Genomic DNA, 27,624 nt, shown 5'->3' with positions numbered 1-27,624 from the left:
TATAAATACCTGAGTCCATGAATTTAGTGCAAAAATCAAACACATTATATTACACGATTGTGAAGGCATATGTGCTAGTGAGTTTATTATTATTGCATTCTGTTCCTTTAACATTGCAGAAAATATTTCCTTTGCCAACTATACGTTATTTCCATGTTAATGTTCATGTCTTTCGCATTTCTAATTTTCTGTTACCTTAAATAAAAGAAAAAAGTGAATTCAGTATTGTCGCTGAATACACCTGTATAAGAAAACAAAGTTCCTTCAAACGCTACTTTTATACAAAGGTAAAAAAGATTTTACACATTAACAAATGGGCAATATTCATGAAGTGCATATTCATAGGCAATATTCAATTTATATATACGCATCACTTTCAATAAGTGTTACAATACAATATTTCTGGGTTCCAAATCTACTGTAGTCTAACTTCAAAAATAAATTTTACTTTTTCAGACTGACTACAAATCTCATGAATTTACTGTGTATTATGTTAGCTCCTATCGTTTTTGCTGTTTGTGAAAACTGACTTGTCTATTGCTTTCGGAGACTGCATCTACAAAGAATAAATATTTAATGAACATGAAACAATGACTTAATAATCACAACATTTTAATATGAAGGCTTTTAAATTAAGAATACATTTATTAAAAACCTCTGCATCTAATATTAGTATACATTTACGGAGTTAGCGCACTAGAAGAAATAACGTTTTTCCTCTCCATGAAAAAAAAGTTACTACATTTTTTATATTAAATTCACCGTACTGCAGTTCCGTAATGAGTGTAATCGGCAACTAAATTGCAAAGCACGTCATTAAAGGTAATAATTTTTTCGGTACTGCTATCAAAATGTAAATAAACGGTATGGAGGAGTACTTTCGAGCCCAAGCAAAGTCAAGGCGTTCCTAAGCGTAGAGGAAATGGTGTCATCGGAAGCCGTATCCAATCACGAGGATGGATTTTTCTCTATGAGCGTGGTGCGGTGCGGAATGCTTATATGCTGCCGGAGATTGCCGAAGCAAATACCGCCAGCCATTTCGGCCACATAAAATACACACTTCTTCGTCTTCCGTAAGTCGAATAAGGCTATACTTTTAATCACTCACCCTTTTGCACTTAACATTATGATAGCTCTTTAATAAAAAGGATTTTTTATTTCTTGCTCTTCATGCTGTTTTATTTTGGGTGGCCATCTTTGTGCCAGTTGCATTTGATAATAGGAAGTATTCTAAGCTAGCGGTCGCCAATCGGTGATCCGTGAAAACGTTTTGATAGTCCGCAGAAAAATTGGGACATTGTTTATATTTTTATGAAGATTCAGTTTAAAAAATGACGACTAACAAAATCTATTATGGAATATGGATTACACTTTTTTTAAAAATTTTAACTACTACTTTTAGCGAAATTCATTCTGAATTTAGTGACGTTTTAGCTACTTTTGCAGGTGTATCTAGCGACATCTGAAAGTGAAAGTTGGAATCCGTGGATATGCTGCTGTTATCAATAATAGCGCTCTTTCCTTTTGAATTACAAACATACGCTCTATTGTGGTCGTTAGTAAGACAGTTTCTCTCCGTGTCAATAGGCATCTTGATGGATTTTGATAAGAACCATCTGCATTATTGTTTATAATTGCATCACTAGAAGCTTCCGATTTTTTTTTTCTGTCTAACTGTTGATCGATGGCGCCATTGCTGAGTAAGCGATGATTATTATGTTTACAATAATTAAAAATTGGCGCCATAACGCTTTCAGTTTATTGGTATTGCTTTGCGTTTGCCGGTTTGTTCTTGCTTTTCGTGAAGTTCGTTTTCAGTGGTATGGAAATGTGAAGCTTTCTGTACAAGAAGGTAATATTTTTGTACTTTTCAGATAATTTTTCAGCGTGAACGAAATATCTGTATCAGTGAGATGGTAGTAGTATTTTAATTGTCACTCATATAATCAGGGGCGAAGCCTGCATTTCCATAAAGACATGCTGCTGAACACCAAATGTTTCGAAAATTATATTAACAAATGAAAATTAGAATTGCATGTATTGGAAAGTTGAATATTATTTTTGAGCATTAATATGTTGTTTTTAAGGTCTGAATTAATTTTTTTTTTAAATTCATATTAGTGGTCCGCCAAATATAAAATTATATATGTAGTAGTCCGTGAAGTTCACAGGGTTGAAGACTCTAAGCAATCCCTTTCCAATTACTTTTACAGTTTCCTCAAATGTTTCAGCATGTTGAAAGTCACTATATTAACTGTCTTTTGTGCCATAAGAAGTTATAATAATAATAATAATAAAAGAATTTTTAGCCAAAGAATATATAGCTGCTTGTTACAACACATTTTATTGAACAACATATATTTTTTTAATTTTCTATACACGGAGAAATGATCCACGATAGGCGAAACTTGACATTCAAAACGTGAATGCGGATAAACTACACATAAATATGTGATTGTCTAGTGTATATGTTTATAAATATATGCAAGTATGTGGAAGGAAATAATGATAAGTGAACTGTTCAATTCAATCATGCTTTCGACATTCGATTTCTAAAATAAAATGAGCATAAAAATCACCATAATCACAACGCTTTAATTTAAAAGAAGTCGCGATTGCAGTTATGGAAGGAAATTTTTTCCCGTTAAAAGAATTCTTCCTGTAGACAAAGGAAATCTTCTTTTTCGGATTGAACAGACACAGGCAGTATCGACAGCTACCCAGTGCGGCCGCCAGGTGTCACCAGATGTCCTTCCGTAAACTTGAACCCAAGATTTCTTTGGTCGGCAAATTGATTCAATATCCGCTATGAAAAGAAAGCAAAAAGAATAAAAATTTAAATGCATTGTAGCAGTCGTTATGTCATAATAAATTACAGAAGGAAATAAAATGCATTATATTTCTTTATTGTCTATTAAATAATCTCATTTCTGCTGCAATTTTAAAAAATTATTCTGCACAATTTTTCGAAGCGCTAATTATTTTATTTCAAGTTTTCTTATTCATGGAAGCAATTTCATCGTAAATGGTAAAACTGGAACTAAAATGTGCTTAAACGTAAGCCTGGTGTTGCTGTGGCCCTATTTTTAGTCAAATATTTTCATTCATAGTTGTACGTATAAGAGAAAAAGAGGTGAAACCATTAACATATGAATTTAATTCAAGTCAAAAGAGGTTTTTGATAGCTTAATAATTTGCACAAATGAAATTATTTTGTATGTGGAACAAGAGACTCAACTGCAAAAGAACGCAAAAACAAAAACAAGACAAAACAAACAACAACAACAAAACAAAACAAAAAAAAAAAAAAAAAAAAAAAAGCAAAGATGGGAGGAAGAAAAAGCTGACATTTTTTTTTAATTTAAAGTTTTCTATCGTGTTTAATATTTTAATGCTTCGAAAATAAACACAGTGAATTCCCTCTTCACGTCTATCTCCCTAATGCAACATTCTTTGAAAGTGATCAGTACTTCTCGGACTATAAAAATACATCGACGTTGAACATAACGTTTTTAAGAGGACCACTTTCTTGGACCAAAACAAGTCTGAAAACGTAGGTGATCACCTCAACGAGGGTTTAATACATTAACAAAACTGCAAAATAACTTCTGAATGAAACCTATATTAAGCAAGTTAGCATATACAAAGAACTTACATAACAGACATACACATAGTCTTATATATTCACTTAATAATGATAAGCTATGTAACAAAAACATATTCTTAATTTATTCATTTTATTGACTCAAAGCAGATGTTCTTTGGTATCCGCTTTAAACAATCATTAAGTACTTAATTAACTAAAATGATACTCAATTAACCTAAAGCTTTACTACTCAACACACGTAATAACGAGTACATAATGACGTCCCACACACGATTTAAACAGCCCCTACTCAGTGGTCCTACAGTGGTTTAAATAAGTTCTACTCAATGAAGGTCCTACAGAAGCTACTTAATGGACGCTGATTGGACATTAGTTATCACCATTCTAGATTATCTAGTTGGTATGTCGAAATATTTGGATTCTAGGTGGTATATCCACAAATATATCGATTGTTCTGGGTACCAGGCTGATGTCATAAAATGTACTGGCTATAGACATTTAGCTGGCCTCCCCAAAAGCCCGGATCATGTATTGTAGATCTTGTCAGTATCCAGATCAAATATCTATTGCGACAAAGTTCCAAAACAAAAACAACTTTTAAAAAATTGCTGTTGTTTATTAACTTAAAAATAACTGCTTTTTTTAAGTGTGATTTAGTAATGCTGTAAATCCTACATATACGTATTTAAACAAAATGTACTTTTTTATTTCATTATTTAAACCAATTAGGGTAAGTTCATTTAAGGAAGCATTTAAGGGAAGTTCATACATCATGCAAAATCATTTATGGTAGTCTACCCCATGAAAAATTTACTCTCCAAAATAGAATCATGCAATTAGGATTTTTTAATTATCATTCAACAAAATTCATAAATAAATTAAATTAGATATATACAGCATTAGATATATACAACGATTATTTTCTGCAGTATTCTATTCCTATCATTCAAACGTTTCTTTTCTGCGATATTCTAACAAAAATTAGTGTTCTGCCTTTGAATAAATAGTTCGATGAGGGCTAGAAATTCATCGAATTGATGAGGTGTCATGCGAAAGTAATTAAAAGAAATTTTGGTTCGTTCAAGCGCATTTGATGCAGTCATCTCTCTCATATTAATATAAACCACTACATTCTGCTTCTTTTACGCAAAGCAAGAAGTAAAATAAGTTTTAAACAAGCAGAAATTAAACCCATTTTAATTTAAAAATGTAATCGTATAAAGTCAAAATACCATACAAAATGTCCTGTTCTCCCCCCTAAGTTTCCGATATGAAGCGCCATCTAGTGCGAGTATATGACAAATTTCAAAGCGAAAGTTGCCGTGCTGATGTGAACTGATGTATGCGGAAAACGTGTTTTTTTTTTTTTTTCCCGCGTTACCACTTTCCTCCCCAATGGAACATTGTGAACGCAGCTTTACGGCCATAGGCATATACTACTTCCAATTGCAAAAATGTTTTGAATGACGTCAAGATTCATGTTTTGACATTTTTGCATTTAAAGAAGCCAGTTTTATGAAAATTACGAGATATAATTTTTTGTGCATTCATCCAGTTCCTTAGAAAAATACTACAGCCATAATAAAAAAAGAATTAAGCACAAAATAAAATGTTGATTCCCATACGACAAAAATTGGCCGAACTATTTAATTCCAAAATTTGCTATTTAAAACGTCATTTTCAATTTACACTGAGGAGTCGTTTAATTAATTTACACTTTGCTCGAATATTTTATTTCGAGGAATAGAAACACAGCTTTTAAATCACTGAGTTTGTTGATTGAATTTGAAAGACAAATATCTTAAAATTTGCCGAGCGGGAATATATTTCTTTTAAACCACTGATTTTTTCTGATTAAATTTGAAATATAAATGTTTCATACTTCAACGAGTGGAACTCCGTGGGGGGGGCCCTATGTAAGCAGCTTTCGTGAATATCCAGATTTCAGAAAAAACGCCAGGAGCCCATATCTAATATTACTTATTAGTGGAAGCAAGCCCCACCAGTTACGTAAGAAAATTTGGTTCTTTAATGTTAACCACACCCTAACGCTTAATTGTCGAATAATTTACGGTTTATGGTAACCTATGCTATACTGAACATTCCCATGTTTGCACATTGTTCGATTAGATCAAAATCTATGCTATTCTGAACATTTCCGTGTTTGCACGCGGTTCAATTTTATAATTTTTTATTAGATTGCACAGTCATTAGAATTTTTTGAAGCAGGAGATGTGAAAAATGGGGAATGGCCTTGCCGGGATTCGAACCTTGGACCTCTCGAATAATGCGCCGAATGTGCCACCGTTGCACTACGAAGGCATGCGGAAAGGAGGGAGAAAATGCCTTATAAGATAGTTTACTATTCGTCTAGAATTTTAAGTCAAAGAAAATTTGTACCTTACTTTTGATTTATATGGATCTGCGGAGTTTACCTCGAAATGAAAAGGAGGCAGTTCGCTATTTGCAGACGGCATACTACTGTAAAACAGAGAATTCGAACTTTCGCACTTAAATGAATCTATACATCAAGATTTCCTGGAAATGTGATATCAGTACATGCCGAAAAATTATTAGAATGCGTAAAGGAAACAGGTTCGAAGGAAGTTGAATAGCATAAATGTTACAACAGCTTTACATTTCATTATATGTTGCTGGTGTGAAGAACTAACAACGGTCAAGTTCTGCAAAAAGCAACTAGGAATGGTCGACGAAACGGTAGTAAATTGAACAATTATTTCCGGGAAATCAGCGTTCTTGAAATGACGGCGGCAGAAAAGGATAAAATCGGCAGCGTCGGATGCATTGTGGAGATCGACGAAAACAAGTTCACGCGACACAAATATAATGCTAGAAGAATGTTTCCTCCACAGTGGACTTTTGAACGCATTTGTGACGAAACGAGAGAAACATTTCTTGTAATGGTCCCCGATCGTTGCGCCATTACACTAATGAACGAAATTAAAAAGAACATTAAAAAGGAATGACCATTTTTTTCCGACTGTTGGAAGAGGTATAAAACAGAAGAGCTTGAACATGCTAAGTATATCCATTGCGAAGTACATCAGAAACATAATTTTGTCGATCTTGAAACTAGCACACCCCCCAAAATATAGAACGCGGGAAGTGCTAAGTGACGAAATAAAAACCTCCTGGAGAACTTGGAGTTTTAAATAGCGACACCATCTGCAATCTTGTCTAGCTGAGGTTTTCTGGAGGCAAAGGTACGTTGGTTCTGAAGACAATCGCTAAACATTTTTCACCGGAAAATAAAATGTGGCTATATTCGGCAATAGGGTGCGTTTAATACGAAATAACCTAAAATTTTTCTCCTCTCCCTAGCGCCAAAAAAAGCACAATTCCTATCCGCAAGATCAATAGAAGTTACCGTGACGCGATGAAACCCAAAATTGCCAACTCGTCTAGCGAAGTACAAGAAGTAGCGTGACTGTTTGCAAGAAGGACCCATACAGTCTTTTATTAGAAAAATAATTGACATATTAAAGAAAATCAAACTGACCAAAACCCCCATAGACAAATTAGCCGAGGGATTTAAGGCAGCTGAAATTTTAATAAAATTTTCTGAAATAGACTAGATATGCAAGCTTTCCAATAACTCGACACTCTGTGGCATTGTACACCACTTTTGTAGTCATTTTCTATTTCATGTTATTGATGATGCACTAAAGGGTAGGAATCCAAACGGATTCAGTATTGATTCTTGAACGTCGATGAAATCTTAAGTGGAGTTAATTACCGGCGCATCAAGGGTTTGATGCGCCGGTAACTGATCGCCATAACCAAGATTTCATTGAACCAAAAACAATTTATTAGTAAAAGTAATAAATTATTGACTACTGTCGATATAAAGCTGTATCATGTAGTAAGGAAGAAATAATATACAATAATTATAAGGAAAAGAACTTTAAAATTATTTAACATATTTTAAAAAACAATAATATTTTTTTAAATAAATAAATTTTACACAGTGAAATATAGAAAAAAAAAATAAAACACAGAAATATAAAAAATGAAAATAAACATAAAAAGTAAAAAATATGAAGAAAGAAAACTATGTATAAAATACAAAACATGAAACAAGTTGAATATTTTGGAACGAAATGATTTAAAAACTAAATGGAGCAATTAGATGCCAAATAGATTAAAAAAAATTGCGTCAATACATCAAATGCAACTACCGCGTTAATTAAAATTGAACTTTTGGGCAATTATAATCTTTGATTTTTGTTTCTGGAAAACGTGCTTATATTTTTAAAATTCAAAATAAGATAATACAAAAAATAATTCAATATGAATCTAATAAATGATTTTCTTTCAAAATTATTCCATATTCTTAATCTAATTGCTATCTTTAAGTTTTTATTTTATGTGTTAGTATTTGTATTATGATTATGTTGTACATCAAAATTATGAGGGGGTTGATGAAGAAAATCTTTATTTTAAAAAGGGTCATTCCAAGAAAAGAGTTGGAAATCCCTGTCTTAGGGCAACATTTCCAAATCGTAGTTTGTTGTTGTTACTAATCTCACTTGTCTGAATCAGAACAAGCCCATGAATTATTATTGTGGAATGAAGTACCCAATTGCGATTGTCGTTGGCCAGAGCCTTGAGCATCATAAAAGTGACAGTCTGACTTAGTGACTGTCACTCAAAGTGACATCCTCAGTTATGACCCATTTTTTGAAGGAAAGCACCTCGGGGGTGGATCCGAGGGTCTCCCATTCCTCGTTCCCTACCGGCAACCTCTGGAGAGGAATTTCGACTCGCCACATATTTTGAGTGCCCCTATGCTTCACAGACACTATACATTTACAAACACCCATACCTTCTTCCGGATTCGAAGCCGGATTCTTCGGCACTGCAGTCAGCGTCGCTAACCACTTTACCCTCTGGGTGGCGGATGTTAGATGCTTCAAATAGCAAACCCTGCCGAATCATCATATTCTAATATTTCAAGCTCCAAGAATGGTAACACAATTGTATTAAATTTCTCCACTTGCTAATCAAAACTTCATTCAGCTCGTACGAAATATAAAATAAATAAGAAAGACATTTGTAATTAAAAATTCAGGCTTCGAGGTGAATGAGTTCGGGTGACGCGCATTTAAAATATGATGGCTCTAAGTGCCACTATTTTTTCACAATGAGAGGAACATATATACATATCATACTATTAAATACAGAGATTTAAATAAAACTGATTGCCTAAAACGTTTGTTTATGCATCCTATTTTATACATTTTAGTCTATAGGTTTGGCTTGTTTGACTATGGCAAAGCATGCGAGGGCTTATTGTTTAAAGGGGGGGGTGATTTCGTGGAGCGCTTTCTAAGAAAACCTGGCGCATATCAATGTTACACATGAGGAAAGTCACAAAAATACTCATGCATCCATCTCGTTTTGCCTGTAATCAAAACCAGGCCAAACTACTAGTGTTCAGGGACATTTTTGCCCGGCGATGGTGGGGTTCATTCTACAGAATAATGAAGGATGGAAATCTCCTTCCTTTGTGAATATCCGTCCCCGCAGTCTTTCACTCTACTGTTGAAAGTAATTCGTTAAAATTTCTGTTTGATTTAGAAGTCCGATGACATCATCTTTCAAATCATAGGAATGCCAACAATGAAGTATTACATTTTTTCACTTAAAAAGACATCATTGTTATCATGCAGGATAACTGAAAAATCATATCATCCGAGAATCTGTAATCCGAGAAATTCTAAAGATATGCTCAATTTAAAACTATTTTGGGACGTTTCTCTTGAACTGAATTTTATAGTTTAAGTGCAAAGAACGTGATATTTAATAAATAAAGGTAACAGACAAAATGTTAAAAAAATTTTTAAAAAATCTGAAAGTTTCAGATTTTAAATTACGCCCAAAGGGGCGTTTTTTAACGTTGTGTAACCTTTATTTATTAAATTTCATATTCTTTGCATTTAAACCATAAAATTCAGTTCAATAGCAATGTCGCAAAATAATTTAAAAATGATCATATCTTTATAATTTCCGATACACAGTTCTGCGCGCGGAGATAAAAAGTTCTTTTTTTCCTGTAGCGTGTTGCCATTGTTCCCTTTGAAATACTTGAGTTTGTTAATCAAAAATTCGTTAGTTTTACAAAATATGAAATCGATAATAAAACAAATTCCAAATTTGGGCTTCCACATGCCCATATTCGCAGTAGGATTACATTATTCAAAATTCGATGGCTCTATGTACCGTTGTTTTATTACAATGCGAAAAATATACATACATTTTCGCAGACTTTTCATTATTTAATTGTTTCAAATATAAGGCAGGACTCTAACATTTAGAAGCAACAGTTTGAAAAGTGAAACGGACATTTATAGTGATTCAACGCAAAATCGCAAAATGAAAACAATAATCTTTCAGGGACAAAGTCACTTTGGACTAATAATCAACTATCTAAATAAAAACAGTTCAATGGAAGAAATCCCCTTAACGAATTAATAACTAATTAATAAATAAATTAAAAAAAAGATAAAAATCTGAAAGGTTTCAGATTTTAAATTACGTCGAAAAGGGAATTTTTTTAACGTATTGTCTGGTACCTTTATTTATTAAATATCACGTTCTTCGCACTTAAACCATAAAATTCAGTTGAAGAGCAATATCGCAAAATAGTATTAAATTGAGCATATCCTTGAGAATGTCCGATACGCAGTCTCATGAGATAAAAATGTTTTTTCTATACAACGTTGCCGTTGCTCGCTTTGGAATCCTTGAGGTTATTAATCAAAAATTCGTTCAAGATTTACAAAATAGGAAATCGATAATAAAACAAATTTCAAATTTGGTCTTCCACATGCCCATATTCGCAGTAGGATTACGTCATTCAAAAGTCGATGGCTCTAGGTACTGTTGTTTTATCACAATGCGAGAAATATACATACATTTATGTAGACTTTTCATTATTTAATTTCTTCAAATATAATGCAGGACTCGAAAATTTGGTGGCAACAGTTTGAAAAGTGAAACGGACATTTTTACTGAACCAACGCAGAATCGCAAAACGAAAAAAATAGTTCTTCAAAGGGACAAAGCCTCTTTGGACTAAATATTTCGAGAATTTTAATCTCAAATTAATTTTGTACTTAAATCTGAAACATAGTAATGATCAAACTTAAAAAAAACATTCTGTTGCGTTATATAATCGCCATATAATTAGTTGTAAGCACCGCAATTTTAATAGGTACTGATAAAAAAACAGGTAGCAATTTCCTCCAAACGTGCATCATAAACAAAGTAGTTAATTACCTAACGAAATAATTATTTTGGAGTTAATTGAAATGAGATTAGCTTCTGAAAACTAATCTGAATATTTTATGAAATAGAAAAGAATGTTCACACTTGATATTTTCAAAATGTTTACGCGAGTAACGGAGTATTAAATTTACGTAAACGGCAGTCTGAAAAAGTACCATCTGAATAGTTTAATAATACTCGAAGGAGCACATCCTTTTTCCTTAATAAATTATATTCTACGTTTGCATAGATTTCTCTGAAACGAAAGGAAAAGTTAATTATAGTGAATGCATGTTCTTTACGTTTTGTAGGCGTAGATTTCAAATTTCTCGGATAAAAATAAATGAAAAATATGACATTAAATTAGCAAGATCCAGCTTTAAACACCTTTTATGAATGACAAAGAACTTTAATTATTATGTGACACTCGATGGGATTTAATAGCTTAAATATTGTTGATTTTGTAAAAAAAATCGATTTAGTTAGGCGTTGTAAATACCAAAAGGATGAACTTTAAAGTAATGAGTTAAAAAAAATTTAATTTGAAAAAACATTATTTTGATCAGGTGGTCGTGTATGTTAAAATAAAAGGGACCAGAATAGTTTGCTACAATGCTTAGTTTTTCATTTCGTTACATCATCTGAACTGTTTTCTTATATTAATTTTTCGAAGCATATTTTTAGAATATCCATATCATTAATGGTAATGCGAAAACAAAATTTAAAAAAACAACCTAACCTAGGCACACAGTACAGATATCATAAAACAAATAAGATAAATGACAGCGCTTGTAAAGTAAGATTCTGTTTATTTGATTCTCCCTCCCCCCGAAGTAAAATAGAATAGAAAATATTCCATATTTAATCTAACATTATTCGATTTCATATGTAATTTAAATATTACATTAGATATGAAATTTATTTTACATTGCGCAATGAAATTACTCCCGTTTCAAATGAAATCAGCCAAAATTCAACCACAGATTGAATTTGTTTTTTATAGAAAAACTATGCATTTTAATGAAGCCAGACGCAGAGTCATTCTTTTTAAAAAATCAAAAGTATTCTCTGCTGTAAACCGAAAATGCGCAATTAAAAAAAATTAAATAAAAAAATAGAATTGTCCTTGTTTTACAAGAAAGCTCTAAAAACATATTGAAAGAAACCCATAAAAAATAAAAAAACACCTCAATATAGAAAACACACATTTTAGACACACACAATAAAAAAAAGCTCAAAACGTGTTACCTGTGCACATGCATATTTTTAGGCCGCAGATTTTTTTTCATTTGTTTTTTTATGCATATGTTTTAGTATTTCTTTTTCTCTTTCTATATACTTTCAAAATGCGTTTTTCAGTATATGTTTTATATCATGCATCAAATGTATAAAACGTAAAATAGATAAAACATGGATGATATTTATACTGCACTTTAATTTTGTTTATTATATAGTAGCTGCTACGCGGACAGCCTTCGTCTGGCTTTTAAATGTATCGGAAAAATGCTAAAGGGAACGCCATACATTAATTTTAAAAACTGACAAAATTTTACTCTGGAAAACAACTATAGCAGAAACAAAACAAAACAACCCCCCCCCCACAAATTGCACTAAAAATGTACTACACGTACATATAAAAATTATGATGAAATAAGCAAAATATTAATATACTAATAAATAAGTTAATCATGCGATTTCATCAAAAATCATTAAAAAAATATCATTCGAATTTTGAAAAAATCGCTTCGAGGTGCACTGGCTCTTATTTAGATGCATCCCTATGTACCAAATTCCGTAGCCCTAGGTCTTTCTTTCTTTTGACCATCGACGGAATAGCTGGCCCACTGGGTTAGGTGCTTTTCAGCCTGTTGGATCCAGTCGATGGAATTTAAAAAAAAATACATGAATAAATATAATTAAAGAGCTTGGTACTGTGTCCTCCGGGGATTGCCACGAAACGAGGAACATTGAAATAAGAACCAGAACATGGAAAGAAGGTGCATGGTGGGGACTGCTGAGACTATGCGGAACACTTTCCACTATTATAGTACATGTTAGGCATACAGTTATATTAAGGATGTGCTATAAAAATCAGGTACAGATGGAAAGATGACCAAATACATTACAAATGGTGGAATACATTAAATGAGTTCTGGATTAGTCATAATATTAAATATAGTTAAAAACAGCAAAACAAACAAAAAACACAAGACATTAAGTAAATTAATATATGTACAGAGCAGGCTGCTGACGGCATGGTGTCCAAGGAAAGAAGTCACTCCAGGTTGTCAGCAATGCTTTTAACAATGGTAGAGCAACAATGGTAGTGCAGTCTCTAATGCGGCTAATCGCATATTTATTTTTTAATTGTGTTCTTGAACCATATTGACATATTGATTACAGTTGGTCTTTTCAAATGTGAATTCCCTGTGTGCGAGCAGTCAAACAGATAGTGATCTGGGTCACCAGTACTGCCACAAATACATTGGTCACTGTCTCTTAGGCGAAATTTGTGAAGATAGGACATATATGGGCCATGCCTTGTCAGATACTGTGGAGGTGCGAAGAAATGCTATTTAAATTGTGGTTAACTTTGGTTGGAAATCATACAATCTTCTGCCTGTGGTGCTTGTCTCCCAGTAGTTTTGCTACTGCTTCATTAGTTCACATTTGAGAGTAGTTTTCAGATACGAGTGCGGAAGGGGCACACCAATGCTACTCACGTGGAGTTCATTGGCTGCGCCCTTCGCAATCATATCCGCTGCTTCATTTCCTTTAATCCCCGTATGGGCCGGAACCCATTCTAGCTGGGGCCTCAGACTTGCAGGAATCGAAATTAATAGTTTTTGTATGTCTCTGACAATGGGATGTCTACTGCGGCCGTCTTGGATGGCCTGCAAGCTTGACATTGAGTCTGTGTTAATTACTTTATACCTGGCATTGTTAGCAGTAAAGTCCGGACCTGGCTTTAGGGCTGTAAGTTCTGCCTGAAACACCGAGTTACTGGTATGAAGCTTCTTAGCCCAGGAATGGATTATGTGGTCACCCTCCATTGCACCCCAAGCACTGCCAGTCCCAAGTTCTCCTTTGGAGCCATCAGTATATACGGCTAAGGATTGTAATGCACTTGGAGGATTACAGTATGCTTCTATATCGAAGTCTGCAGGGTGGCAAGGAGAGTGGGCAATGTGATTCTCGTAGTCCGAGGATACATAAGTCTTACTCCAAATAGTAACGCCTTATTTTAATCTGATCACTCTCACCACAACACTCTCGCTCTGTACTATCAGGTGCAGGGGCGGAAGCCCAGCCAATACATTTAATGCGGTTGTAGGAGAGGTACGGAATCCTCTGCACATGCCCAGGAGAAATGGTTTTTGCGCGGAGTTCAATGCGTGTTGACATTGACGCCCCATATGGAAACGCCATGAAGAGCTATGCGCTCAGCGACTGTGACATACCATATTTTGAGCATCTGTGAGGAGACACCCCAGTTAGCAGCAGCTGTTCTCCGCATTGTATTAGACAATTTATGTAGCCTTTCTTTAAGATCCTTGATGTGAGGGAGCCAGGAGAATCTGTCGTCTATAATCACACCCAAGTAGCGGAAAATGTCTCACGAATTGTATGTTTCTGCTATGAAGGCTTACGCACGGGGTACGCTCGTGCCTATTTCCTGGACTAACTATCATTCCTTTGGTTTTGCTCTTGAAATTGTGAGCTTAAGTTCACTGGCCCAGCGGAGCGGACTATTTTGTCTAACGCTTTTTGGGAATTTACCTCGTAACTGTTACGGCTATGACCGTTTGAAATTAGTAAGAAGTCGTCCGCATACGCTATTATTTCTGATAGGTCTATTAACTTACCCTAGGTCTATTAACTTACGCGCAGCGCGAACGAAAGACACGCACACACACACACACAAACATACATACAGACAGACACTTCCTTTTATATTTACAGCTATAGACACTCAAAGAAGTTTAGAACCAATTTTTCACAAAAAACAAAAAATGAAATTCAAATAAATAAATTTCAGAATACCCTATAAACGTAGTATGAGAGTTCTTTAATTGTAAACAGAAAAATTAAACGATCACAAGAAAAAACAAATAAAATAAAAAAAGAACATGAAGCTTATATATATGAACTAGAGCATATATTATATAATCACTTATTTTATACATCTGTATTATGTCATATCATTCATAACTATTTTTGCGATTTTCTTCCACTAAATGTGGTTTGTGACCCCCTTTTCCATGGCAATTTTTCATTCTCCGGATACGTACTATCACCCCTCTGCATTTATTGGTCGAATTCGGAAACACGCCGCATATATAAAATAAAGATATATCATACAATCGTATATTTTATAATTAAGATAATCAAGATTTCATCTGTGTGAGATGAAATTATGTAAATTTCTTTATTTTAATTATTTTATTTCCACTTTCGATCCTAAAAACAGTAAATTCTTAAAATAAAACCCTTTAAACTGTGTTATTTCAAAATTGATCCATGTCCTAATGATTTTTGCATAACGCTAATGACATAGTATCTTGAAATTATTAAGTTCAGACAATAATAATTTCAAGATAGAAACGTAAAACTAACCAATCAAAATAAAGCCAATTCTCAAATTATTTTGAATCAGGCTTTCTTAGGCATATCGGTCTCTCTCTCTCTCTCGCTTGCATACTTTCAACATGCTTGCTCTCTCTTGCTGCACTTCTTTTAACTCAATCGAAATTAATCGCTATGAAAATGTAGAAAAAGCACAAATGTAATCAAAAACCAAGGCTCAGAATACGTTCATTACATTACGTAATTTAAGTAATTCAATTTAAGAATGTGAGTAATAAAGAAATAGTAAATCGACCGTGACTATAATTACTTCTTCGTGCATCTATACTTGTGTTTTCTCTGTGCATCATCTAGACTGATACACGCACACACACATATATATACATACACACACACACACACACATATATATATACAGGGTCTGTCCGGAAAGTAGTAAGACTGAAATTTAAAAATATTATTCATAATTTTGGCATATCGACTTGATAATTTTCAAAATATGCCCCTTCTGCATCAACACAGCGTTTCCAGCGACTCTGCAATCACTGAAGCCTCTCTGGGAACGCAGACACTGGAATGTTCTTCGGCATCCTCGTTGCGGCCTCTTGAATTACCTGGACCTAGCCGTGGTGCTGTTCTTTCATGACCTTTTCAGTTGGGGGAAGAGCGACATCTGGGCTGTAGGGTGCCTGGAAAAGCTGTGCGATGCCATGTTTGGTTAGGAAGTCCATGACAGCAAAGGAGGTGTGGCTCAGCTTATTGTCGAGATGCAGCCTCCATGATGCAGCGATTGCTGGACGAACGAGGGCTACTCGTTTTCAGAAATTGAGGCTGTTGCAGTTCAAAAGATTTCGCACTTTCGCTAAGTTTTCGTCACTTTTTGCCGTTGAAATGCATTCTGACCGTTGCTCATCTTCAATTTGCTTCCTTCCCTTTCAAAATAACTTGTGCCACTCAAAAACACTTAATCGACCTATGGCATCACTCCCATAAACAGTCTTGAACACGTCATGGATCTCACTCTCAGTTTTATCCAGTTTGACTCAAAACTTCACCGCAAAATGCTGCTGTTACAAACAATTCATTGTGGAGATGACAAGGCACCTTGAAAGGGGGTCACCTTAAACTCGATCTGCACTCAGTGAAGGCTTGGAGACGACTGGCGACTTGTGCGCTGGTAGCTAAGATCCCCACAATCCAACCAGCACAATAACATCTCCCTCCTTCACCACATTTTGGTGGGAAAAATCAGTCCTACTACTTTCCGGATAAACCCTATATATATATATGTGATGTAGCAGCTTTTGTCCCGAATAAATAGATTGGTGACGAATCATAGATGTAGTCGAAGCTCCAAGTATCAGACGATAAGTTTAAAAAACAGCATCCATTTATTATTATTCAGGCGAAATAGCAGTTACAAAAATCAGATCTCGGGAGTAAATAAAAAAAAAACTACTAATGTCATTATAATCGGATGACGCGACAAGCTGTGAGAATAAATCTTTTACTTTTCCGATGATAGAAGTCAGACGATTCCGCCATTAAGACGCTGACGCTAAAGAAAGATGTTTACATGAAGACGATTCCTTCTCTTCATTTGTAAATAATCTCACCTATTTCCTTCTACGTATGTAATTACTTTGTAGTTTGTAGCAACTATTCATGTTTCATTAAATATTCAAGTTTTACATAAATCGGACTAGTTTATTAGCCCCTAGACAGCCACATCGGAAGTAAGTTTACAAACATCATATTCCTAGACAGTAAATACGGATTCTACAGATTTGGGGGCTCAGGCCGGGATGAGCCTAGGAAGAAGCATTATGAATATTACAAAATAAGAGAAGTAAGTTTTGTTGCGATTATTTCCACATTGTTACTTCTAAGAATAGTGTTCTATGATACTGTGAATTAAGGTGACTACCTTAAATTCTATTCCTAGAATTTCAAATTCTTTAAAGACTGGGCCTACTAAGTCAATTAAACTTTTACATCAAATTGTGTTTGGAACTTTGGGTGATCGAAAAAATAGAGCTAGATTGCGTAACTTTTGTGGTTTTCCATCTGATTTTAATATTGAAGAAACAACACAAAAATTACTTATAACTCTTACTGCAAATGATTTTATTTCTGTGTGTAATTTGTTACATCTTAATTATGATTCAAATCCTGATAAAAACTGTGATTTAATATTGAATAGTCTTTGTGATTTTAAGCTTTTAAAATCCGAAAGTGATGACGATGATGAGTTATCTGAAAACGAAAGTGTTTATGATTCTGATAAAAATGATGATATTAATTCTGTTCGATCAGAATCACCTCCCGTAAATAACTCAGTGGATGAAAACATTATAATGCCTAGCAATATTTCCCTACATTTTCGTGATATCTTAGAAACTGTTTTTGAATTTAATGGCACTGATACATATCCAATTGAATCCTTCATTGGTGATTTAGAAGAATCTTTTAAATTATTTAAGTTATCGGAATTACAGAAAATTGTGTTTGCTAAAAAATTGCTTACTGGTTCTGCTAAAGTATTTATTAGGTATTTGAAGGGTATAATATCATGGGATAAATTAAAGGAAAATCTTTTATCTGAATTTGGTTCTAAAATGAACAGTGCACAACTTCATAATTTGTTACAGAAACGATACTTAAAACCTGGTGAATCACTTTGCGAATATTTAATTGCCATGCGTGAAATAGCCAGCCGCGGTTCTGTTGATGATTCATCAATTCTTGATTATGTAATCAATGGGATACCAGATCAGAGTAGTAACAAAATTGTTTTGTATGGGTGTAAAACTATTTCTGAATTCAAAGAGAAATTAAAAATTTATGAGAAAATTCGCAATGCAGATACGAAAAATAAGGGTTATTCAAGTACTAACACACAAAATAAAACACGCGCTGTACCTAGTAAGATTAAAGAGCCAAGGTGTTATAATTGCGGAAGTTTAGGTCATAAATCGAATTCGTGTCACAATAAGAGTAAAGGATTTAAGTGTTTTAAATGCAATTTATTTGGACACAAAGCCGCAGATTGTTCAAAAGCATCATTTAAAAATATCCAAGAGGCCAAAGCTGTTACTCTAATAACTCAGACTTGTCAGAAAAAAATTCATAAAACTGTTAATTTGGGTAATTTGCAAATTGATCCTTTAATAGATACTGGTAGTCAAGTAACGCTAATCCCAGAAGATATACATAAGAAGATAGGTTCTCCTGAACTTAAGTCGGCAGATCTACAGTTAACGGAATTTGGCAACAAACCTATAGAGAGATTTGAAGGTAAATTCCAAATTGATGGTTCTTTATTTAAATCAAATATTTGCGTTATCGCAGAAAATAAGAAATCTGATAGTGATTCCGAAGGGCATAAAAATGCTCATTGCAATGGAAATGGATCTGAAGAAGGATATGGAAAAGTTGTTAATTATGTTTTTTTACTTCCAAAAACAGAAACTGATCCTGTTAGTATAATTCCTGTTACAGTACAGAATGTGATCAAACTGGATACCTCATCCACAATCAAAGCAAGTGGCAATGATTTCCTGATTGTGAATTCTGACGACGTTCCGAGTGATGCAGATTCTGATATAAGTGAAAATGATGCTATTAAAGATGAATTTGAATTAGTGCAAAAAGGAAACTCAAGCACATTAAAATTAGCTGTGATGCCAACGCGGAGAAACGCCACTGAAGAAGGAGATTCTCAAAAGAAGCATGTTCCTAAAGAAGAGTCTAATGTTAGAGTTTATGATGAATTAATTGCTAATTCTACTAAAAAAAACTTCAGTAACACATCTGATAACAGACAAGCAAAAGAAACCACTGGAAACGAGGAAACTACAGAGACCACCGAAGAAGAAAAGAAGATTGAAAAGCAGAAGTCAGTTAAAAAGTCTGATGAAAACGACGCTGATACAGAATGCAAAGACGGAACAAAAGAAACTAAAGAAGGTGAGAAAAAAGAAGCGGAAAAGCAGATTCAGAAGATATAGGAAGAAACCGGAAAGGCTTTGACAATGAAATACCGATTTTGATGATTTCTGATTATAGACTTTTTCCCAAGTTGACAAATTTCTCCCGATTTGACTAATGGACTATTATTTTAAAGACGTGAACTAATTTAAGAAGACTGAAGATGATGTCTAAGGATGAAATGTATGAAGAAAGACGGCTTAAAGAAGATGATTTTGAGAAGACGCATTCGAATGACGGATCTTGAAGATATCTAAGACGCATTCAGAAGACGTATCCAGACGGTATCTTAGAAGACGCATTCAAAAGACGTATTCAGACGGTATCTAAGAAGACGCATTCAGAAGACGTATTCAGATGATGTTTAAGAAGACGTAAATACGAAGATGAATTGTTCCAGACAACATCAAAGGAAGACGTGTTTGTAAAATACATGTATTCAGATAGACTGTTCAAGATGAACGAACACTGAAAGAGCATTTCAGAAGAGCTAACGCCGTTATTTCTGAGGATGTTAAGATGATAAGGGAAGATGGCTGATATAAACCATTTAAGACAACTTTTCCCTCAATAGTAACTAAAAATCCTTTTTTTTTTTTTTTTAATTTTATTTTTCAGATTCCTAGATGTAGATGGTGGTGTTACGAGAATGCGAGGCCGCATTCCATAAGGATAGACGAGCATTTGTGGGATGGCATCGTTCATTATAATCGGATGACGCGACAAGCTGTGAGAATAAATCTTTTACTTTTCCGATGATAGAAGTCAGACGATTCCGCCATTAAGACGCTGACGCGAAAGAAAGATGTTTACATGAAGACGATTCCTTCTCTTCATTCGTAAATAATCTCACCTATTTCCTTCTACGTATGTAATTACTTTGTAGTTTGTAGCAACTATTCATGTTTCATTAAATATTCAAGTTTTACATAAATCGGACTAGTTTATTAGCCCCTAGACAGCCACATCGGAAGTAAGTTTACAAACATCATATTCCTAGACAGTAAATACCGATTCTACACTAATAACTTTTTGTATGAAATTTACTGCATCGTTATGAAAAAATAAAAGAGGTTATGAATTATGAAAAAATAAAAGAGGTTGAATGGCTTAATATTGTTTATTAACTCTGATAAAAAGTTATTTTCAACAGAAAAAGCTTAGACATTTTCAGGCACGTTCGTCGTCACAATTAAAAAAAATATTATCCAGCATCACTTCGATGCCATCATCATACATTTTCATTAAATCTACAGAGTGATCCAAAATAACTGGCAAACATGGCAGGTAAAGGAGACCGCATTAAGAAAATTTTTTCCGGAATAAATAGATTGGTGAAGAATCATAGATGTAGTCGTAGCTTAAATTATCAAACGATAAGTTTAAAAAACAGGATCCATTTATTATATTTCAGGAGAAAATAGCAGTTACAAAAATTAAGATCTCCGGAGTAAATAAAAATGAACTACTAATAACTGTTTGTATTAAGTTTACTGCATCGTTACATTAAAGAAAAGACCCCGATATTCCTTTGCGAGTCCTTTTATAGCATCTGGAAAGGCGGAGCTTCCAAGCAATGACGTCAGCCTCGTCAGCCATTCCAGTTCGCTTTAAATATCTCCAGAACATTCTATAACTGTACGTGTAGAAAAGGCGGGAAAAACAACTTGACTACGGGGCCGTTGATGTAACTCCACGTCCTTTCAAATAAGAGACCGTCGCCATTAAAAATGAAAAGAACATACAGTTAGAATTTTAAGTGTATTTTTGACTATGGAATTTTATTATTACAAAATATTCCCCCCATCTGAAACACCACAAGACATTCCAGATAGTGAAAAAGCGCGACAACAGCTAGTAGGTTTCTTTGTGTGGTAATTCTTTTTATCAATTTCATAATTAACCTCAGATAATTTTTTGACAATCTGGTATGGTCCAGAATAGGGAGCTGTCAATTTACGTGTATTCAGAAATTCTGCAAATTTTGTGTCATAACGACTTTTATTTTTTTCATGATATTCAATAGTTCTCTCGCTAGCTAATTTTCTCGCTATGTCAACCGGAGAATAAGTATTTTGATCTAGGGGAGAATCGAAAGGAAGTTTTCCAAGTAAAAGATATGCAGGGGGGAATTTAGTTACCGAATGAGGGGAATTATTATATTCACTAATAACTTGATCCAAAATTTTCGTCCATGGAATTTTCGATGATGTAGAATTTACTTTACATCTTAAACGGGTTACTAGGGTTTGGTTCACACGGTCTACTTTACCATTTGTCTGAGGGTGATGGGCAGTAGTTAGAAGTTGATTTACATTATAATTTCTAAGAAATTTTTTTAATCTATTGCAGGTGAATGCGGCATTGCAGTCACTAAGGATTTTTTTGGGGACTTGAATTTGGAAAATTTGTTTCCAAATATTAGCATAAGTTTCTGTAGTTGCACTTTTAGATGGAAAAGCCCAGACATATCTTGTGGCATGATCGATCACAAGATGTAAATATTTTTTTGTAGAATTATAATAATTAAAACCGCCAACTGTATCAATAGAAAGACATTCAAAAGATTTATCAGTTGGGGGTACTTCTTGCATAAGTCCAAATTTTTTGGTTTTTTTCTTTTTAATAATTTGACAAACATGGCAATGTTTCACCAAATTTCCAATAGCTTTACTAATGTAGGGCCAATAATATTGTGGGGTGATTAAATTTAACATAGCATGAATACCTGGGTGTCCAAATTTTTCATGAGTTTCAGTTAATACTTTTAATTTTAAGGATTTTGGTACCACAATTTTATAACCTTTTTTCTTCTTAATTACCATCAAATCATTTAGTTCTACATATTTTTTATCACACACATTGTCACTTTTTTGCTATTGTATAATTTCATCACGATTAAGTAAATACACAGAATGTTGGAGCTGGTGAGAAATAGGTTGTCTAGAAAGCATATCAGCTTCAACGTTTCTAGAGCCCTTTTGATATTTAACTTCGTAATCAAACATACTGAGTCGGAGTGACCAACGGAATAATCTGCCTCTTAAATTCTTAACATTTTTAAGCCAAACAAGGGCTGCATGATCGGTATGGATTGTAAATTTTTGACTGTGAAGATAGTAATAAAATTTATCTAATGCATCAACAATAGCTAAACATTCAAGTTCTGTAATTGCATAATTTTTTTCGTAATTTTTTAATGCTCTAGAATGGTAGGAAACTGGGTGTAATACATTACTTTCATCTGGCTGCTTCAAAACAGCTCCCACAGCAAGCTGCGATGCATCAACAAAAACATGACAAGGTGTGACGTCGTGGATGCTTCAGTGAAACGGAATCAACACTAGTATTGGTGATGAATCACTTTAATTACACAACATAACACAGATACAACATTTAATTAATACATTTAGAAAAACTTGAGTACATATCCGAGTTGGTGACACGATCAGAGACGTTAACGAAGATAGCACTCGTCATCACTGGACAAATTTAGTCTCCACACCTCAGCTCGCTGGCGGAGCTTCCCAAAACTCTCTCTCACTGACAGGCGTCTCACAGAAATCTCATCTCTTTACGCATGCGTAATTCTCAGTTAAGTCGTTGCCATTCACAGTTCTTTAAATAAGGTGTTAAAATGAATTATAGTACTCGTACTGTGAGGAGTTTGCTAACGACGTTCTCTCTAGTCAAGAGCATCATAGGTCTTTCTAGTAGAGTTCAGGAGCGTTCTTTACAGACTAACTCCTTCCGCCTCCAGATTTTGTTTTCCTCGGACACAGAGGAAACAAAACTTTGCAGGATAAAATAGAAGTTCAGGCAGGCCTTCGCTACAAACAAACACCTTAAAACACACGCTAAAAAAAACACATTTAAAAATACACATACAATATATAAAAAACCAAAACAAAACGTTTTGTCTTTAAGAATAAAGCTAACAATTTACTATATAGTATGAATTTAAAAAAAAAATACAATATACATAATCAAATAACAAGACAACTTAAAAGAAATGATAACTAGTCTATTTAACTGGCATGTACAGAGTTTCTACTTAAGCAGTCTACATTTAAGTTGTCACTTCCCTTTTTATGATGTATCGTAAAATTATAAGATTGCAAGGCTAAGGTCCAGCGTAATAATCGACCATTTCTACCTGCATTATTTTTTTAGCCATACTAGTGGATTATGGTCCGTTTGAATTGAAAATTTAGTCTGCTCATCTATATACCCTTTCAATTTTTTTATTCCATACAGAATTGCGGCACACTCTTTTTCAGTGGTGGAATACTTCCACTCACTATCAGTAAATTTTTTACTGAGATACAATATGGGATGTTCTTTTCCTTTATCATCCTTTTGGGCTAAAACAACACCATATCCTTGATCTGACGCGTCTGTCTGTAGTATAAATGGTTTAGAAAAATCGGGTGCATGTAGCACAGGCCTACTAGATAACTTTTCTTTTAAGGATTTGAATGATTCATTACATTCATCATTCCAAACAATTTTACCCCTTTTGTTATTCCCTTTTAACAAATCTGTCAAAGGTGCGGCTATAGCAGAAAACATGGGTATATATTGTCTGTAGTATCCAGCTAACCCTAAGAAAGCTCTAATCTCAGTTTTAGTTGTGGGAACAGGAAAATTTTGAGCCGCCTCGATTTTTAGTTCTGCTGGAGAACGTTTTCCTCGACCTACTATGTGACCGAGATATTGCACTTCTTCTTGTGCAAACTTGCACTTAGAGGGTTTAATAGTTAAATTGGCTTTTCTTATTCTTTTTAAAATTTCATGTAAATGTTGTAAATGTTCCTCCCACGTTTCAGAAAAAATAGCGATATCATCTAAATAAGGGGTCACATATTTCTCACATCCGCACAATATTTCGCTCATCATTTTACTGAAATAATAAGGAGCATTTTTAAGCCCAAATGGCATGCGCAAAGGCCTATATACACCAAAATTTGTAGCAAATGAAGCGATTTTCTGTGCTCTAGGGGTCAGCGGAATTTGCCAATAACCTTTAGTTAAGTCTATCAAGGTGATAAATTTGGCTGCTGCAACAGTTTCAACACGTTGCTCTATATTGGGGATTGGGTAGAACTCAGTACGCGTTATTTCGTTTAACTTTCTGTAATCAATACACGGCCTAGGATCCCTACCTGGTGCTTCAACAAGGATCATGGGTGAAATATACTCAGAGGGTCCTGGTTCAATAATCTTGTATTTTAACATTTTTTCAATCTCGACTTTAAGAATTTCGTTCTGTCGATTTGTCATTCTATAAGGCTTATGCTGTACGCGTTTGTCACTGATTAGTTCGATATCATGTTCGACTAAATTTGTTTTCCCTGGAATATTCGAAAATATAGCAGAAAACTTTACCAACAACTTTCCCAACTGCAGGATTTGTTCATCCCTAAGTCTTTCTTTAAGATTATCTTTTGCTATTATTTCATTAATATCAAACACATTGGGGTCGGTTAACATATAAGGAAAATCCTCCTCTAATTCCGAGGGTTCAACTATCTCCTCGTTGTCAAGGAGCACCATATTCAAAAGTTCAGGTCTCTTATGATAAGGTTTTAACATATTGATGTGATACACTTTATTTCCTTCCTGATTCCCTTCAAAACTAACCACATAGTTTGTTTCTGATAATCTTTTTTCTATTTTCCCCGGCCCTTTCCATTGAGGAGCGAGTTTATGGGGTTGGTTCACTGCTAATACTAATGCAGAATCTCCTTGCTGGAATTCCCTTTTCACGGCATTTTTGTCATACCATTTCTTCCTTTTATCTCTCACCTCTTCCATTTTCTCTTTAGCTAATTCTCTACTTTTCTTTAACCTATTGATTAATTCGAAAACATATTCTATTACGGTATCTTCTTTTTTCCTGAGGATCTAACCATTTCTCATACAATAATGCGACAGGTGTTCTGAGGTTGGTCCCGTACACTAACTCAGCTGGACTAAATCCTGTACTATCATGTGTTACTGTTCGCAGGGCAAAGAGAGCGGCAGGTAATTGTACTTCCCAATTTGGGGCAGCTTCAATACATAATACCTTTAAGACCCTTTTTATTGACCTATGGAACCGTTCTACATGATTGCTCTGGGGGTGGTAAACCGAACCTCTGGAAATTTTTATACCAAACCTCTTCAAAAATTCAACGGTTAAGCGACTCATGAAAGATTTTCCTTGATCAGTTTGAACCTCCCTTGGAAAACCCATCCGACTAAATACCTGCAAGTGTGCACTTACAACAGATTTCGACGTTATATCCGGTACCGGGACGGCGTCAGGATATTTAGATGCTAAGCACATAACTGTAATAAGATATTTATTACCTTCAGTAGATGTAGGCATAGGCCCGCAAGCATCTACATTAACCTTACTAAAGACTTCAGATATCACAGGTACTATTACCAAAGGTGCTTTCTTTTTAACAACAATTAAATGTTCTTCTCCTCCTAACTTATTTACCTTCTTTTTTACTAAAACCCCATTTTTAATCCCATAACTTGTTTTACTTCCGCTTTTTACTAGTTCTAATAAAGGTGCAAGTTCTTTACTTTTTGTTGTTCATCAATAAAAGTACTTGAGTCTATTTGAATCGCAGGACTTGTGGGGCACAAAGGTTGACAGGAGGTAATATCTCTCTGTTTTCTGACCTCTCATGAGCATCGTCCTCCTCTTCCAATTCTAACTCATTCTGCTCAGAATTTTGATTCGTCTCACATAAATTTTCCGCTTCCTTACATTGTCGTGCTTGAGATCGAGTAACGACCGCATTAACATTACCGACATACGACGAATAATTTTTCTCAGTTCCTCTGAGAAGAGCCGCTGTCTTGTTGCCTAATATATATCGTCCTTGGTCTAAGTGGTCTCCTATAACAGCTGCTTTGGTGGTTACTGTACCCAAATCGCATTCAATATCTACTTCAGCAACAGGTAAACAAGTCATATGATCATCCAACAAATGTCGAACCCACACATGTTGCCCCTTCATTCTATCTCTGTCTACATATTTCTGACAAATAATATCTACCGTTGCTCCTGTATCTCTTAGAATAGGTACTTCAAAACCATTTACTCTTCCATTTAACGTATAGGGATCTAACAGATTCTTCTCTGATCTCCCGCTTATCCGATACAAATCTGCCTTTTGGGTTTTAAAATTAGGGCACTGAGGACGTAAATGGTCAAAAGATCCACATTCATAGCACTGGAGTCTTTTTCTCCTATCAAAATTCGAGTCTGACTTTTTCCCAACATTGCGTGCATCATCATCTTTTTTAAATTGTGTGCCTTGAGGGTTTTTTCTATTTTTGAAAACGTTACCAGTGGACTGAAAAACACCCATTTGTCTACCTGATATTTTCGTTTTCAGTTCACCCAATTTCGTTTCCCCAACCATCGTCTTTTTCGCATCTTCAAATTCCTCTATTTTACCCACCAACAGTTTTGGTGAAGTGATCGTAGCCCATTCATCTATAAAATGTTCCTTAAACTCATTAGGCGTGCGCCTTTTAATCTGATCTACCAACATTAAATCCTTGAGTTGCTCAAATGTTTCGATTTTTAATCCCTTAAGCCACCCATCTAAAAATGTCTTAATTTCGTGATAAAAATCGTACCACGTAGAATCCGGATTTTTCTGAGTCTTAACAAGAAGTTGCCGAAACTTCTCCGCACTTAATTTAAATCTTTTAAGTAGTAATTCTTTAATATGTTGGTAATCTCTAGCCTGTTCTTCAGGTTCCCTAGCAATTATATTATTTACCTCAACCGGAAGGACACCAATGAGATATGACACCCATTGATCCGTGGGCAATTTTAAAACTTTAGCTTGCCTCTCAAAAAGTTCTAAGAATAAACTGATATCATCAGTTTTTAAATTCAACTTGGGCATTAGTTTCTGAAAATTCTGATTAAATACGGTTTCACCTCCAGGTTTAGCAGATTCAGTGTTCTGTTTTGCTTTAAGGCATTCTAGTTCTAACTGTTGCTTTTCAATTTCTTTATTTTGTTGTAGTATCTGAAATTCCCTCTCCCTAGCTTCCTGTTCTAACTGTAATTCTTTCGCTCTTGTTTGCTTCTCTAAGTTTTCCTTTTCTATCCTATCAGTCATAATACTTTC

The 27,624-nt window shown here is 34.4% G+C and overlaps 1 protein-coding gene across 1 annotated transcript in view; it reads right to left on the bottom strand.

Annotated features, from left to right (window-relative positions):
* Nucleotides 1-2,325: 2,325 nt before the first annotated feature.
* LOC118183589 (venom nerve growth factor 1-like) overlaps nt 2,326-27,624 on the bottom strand; it is a 110,758-nt gene continuing 85,459 nt past the window's right edge. Inside the window, exon 5 of the mRNA XM_085826104.1 lies at nt 2,326-2,806. Within this exon, the coding sequence (XP_085682230.1) occupies nt 2,622-2,806 (185 nt within the window). The 3' untranslated portion in view covers nt 2,326-2,621. The remainder of the gene's footprint in view (nt 2,807-27,624) is intronic.

The sequence above is a fragment of the Stegodyphus dumicola genome, chromosome 10, assembly GCF_044657685.1.
Source record: "Stegodyphus dumicola isolate Sdum_Otavi_A_Nest chromosome 10, ASM4465768v1".
NCBI lineage: Eukaryota > Metazoa > Arthropoda > Arachnida > Araneae > Eresidae > Stegodyphus > Stegodyphus dumicola.
This window is presented reverse-complemented; position numbering and strand designations above follow the sequence as displayed.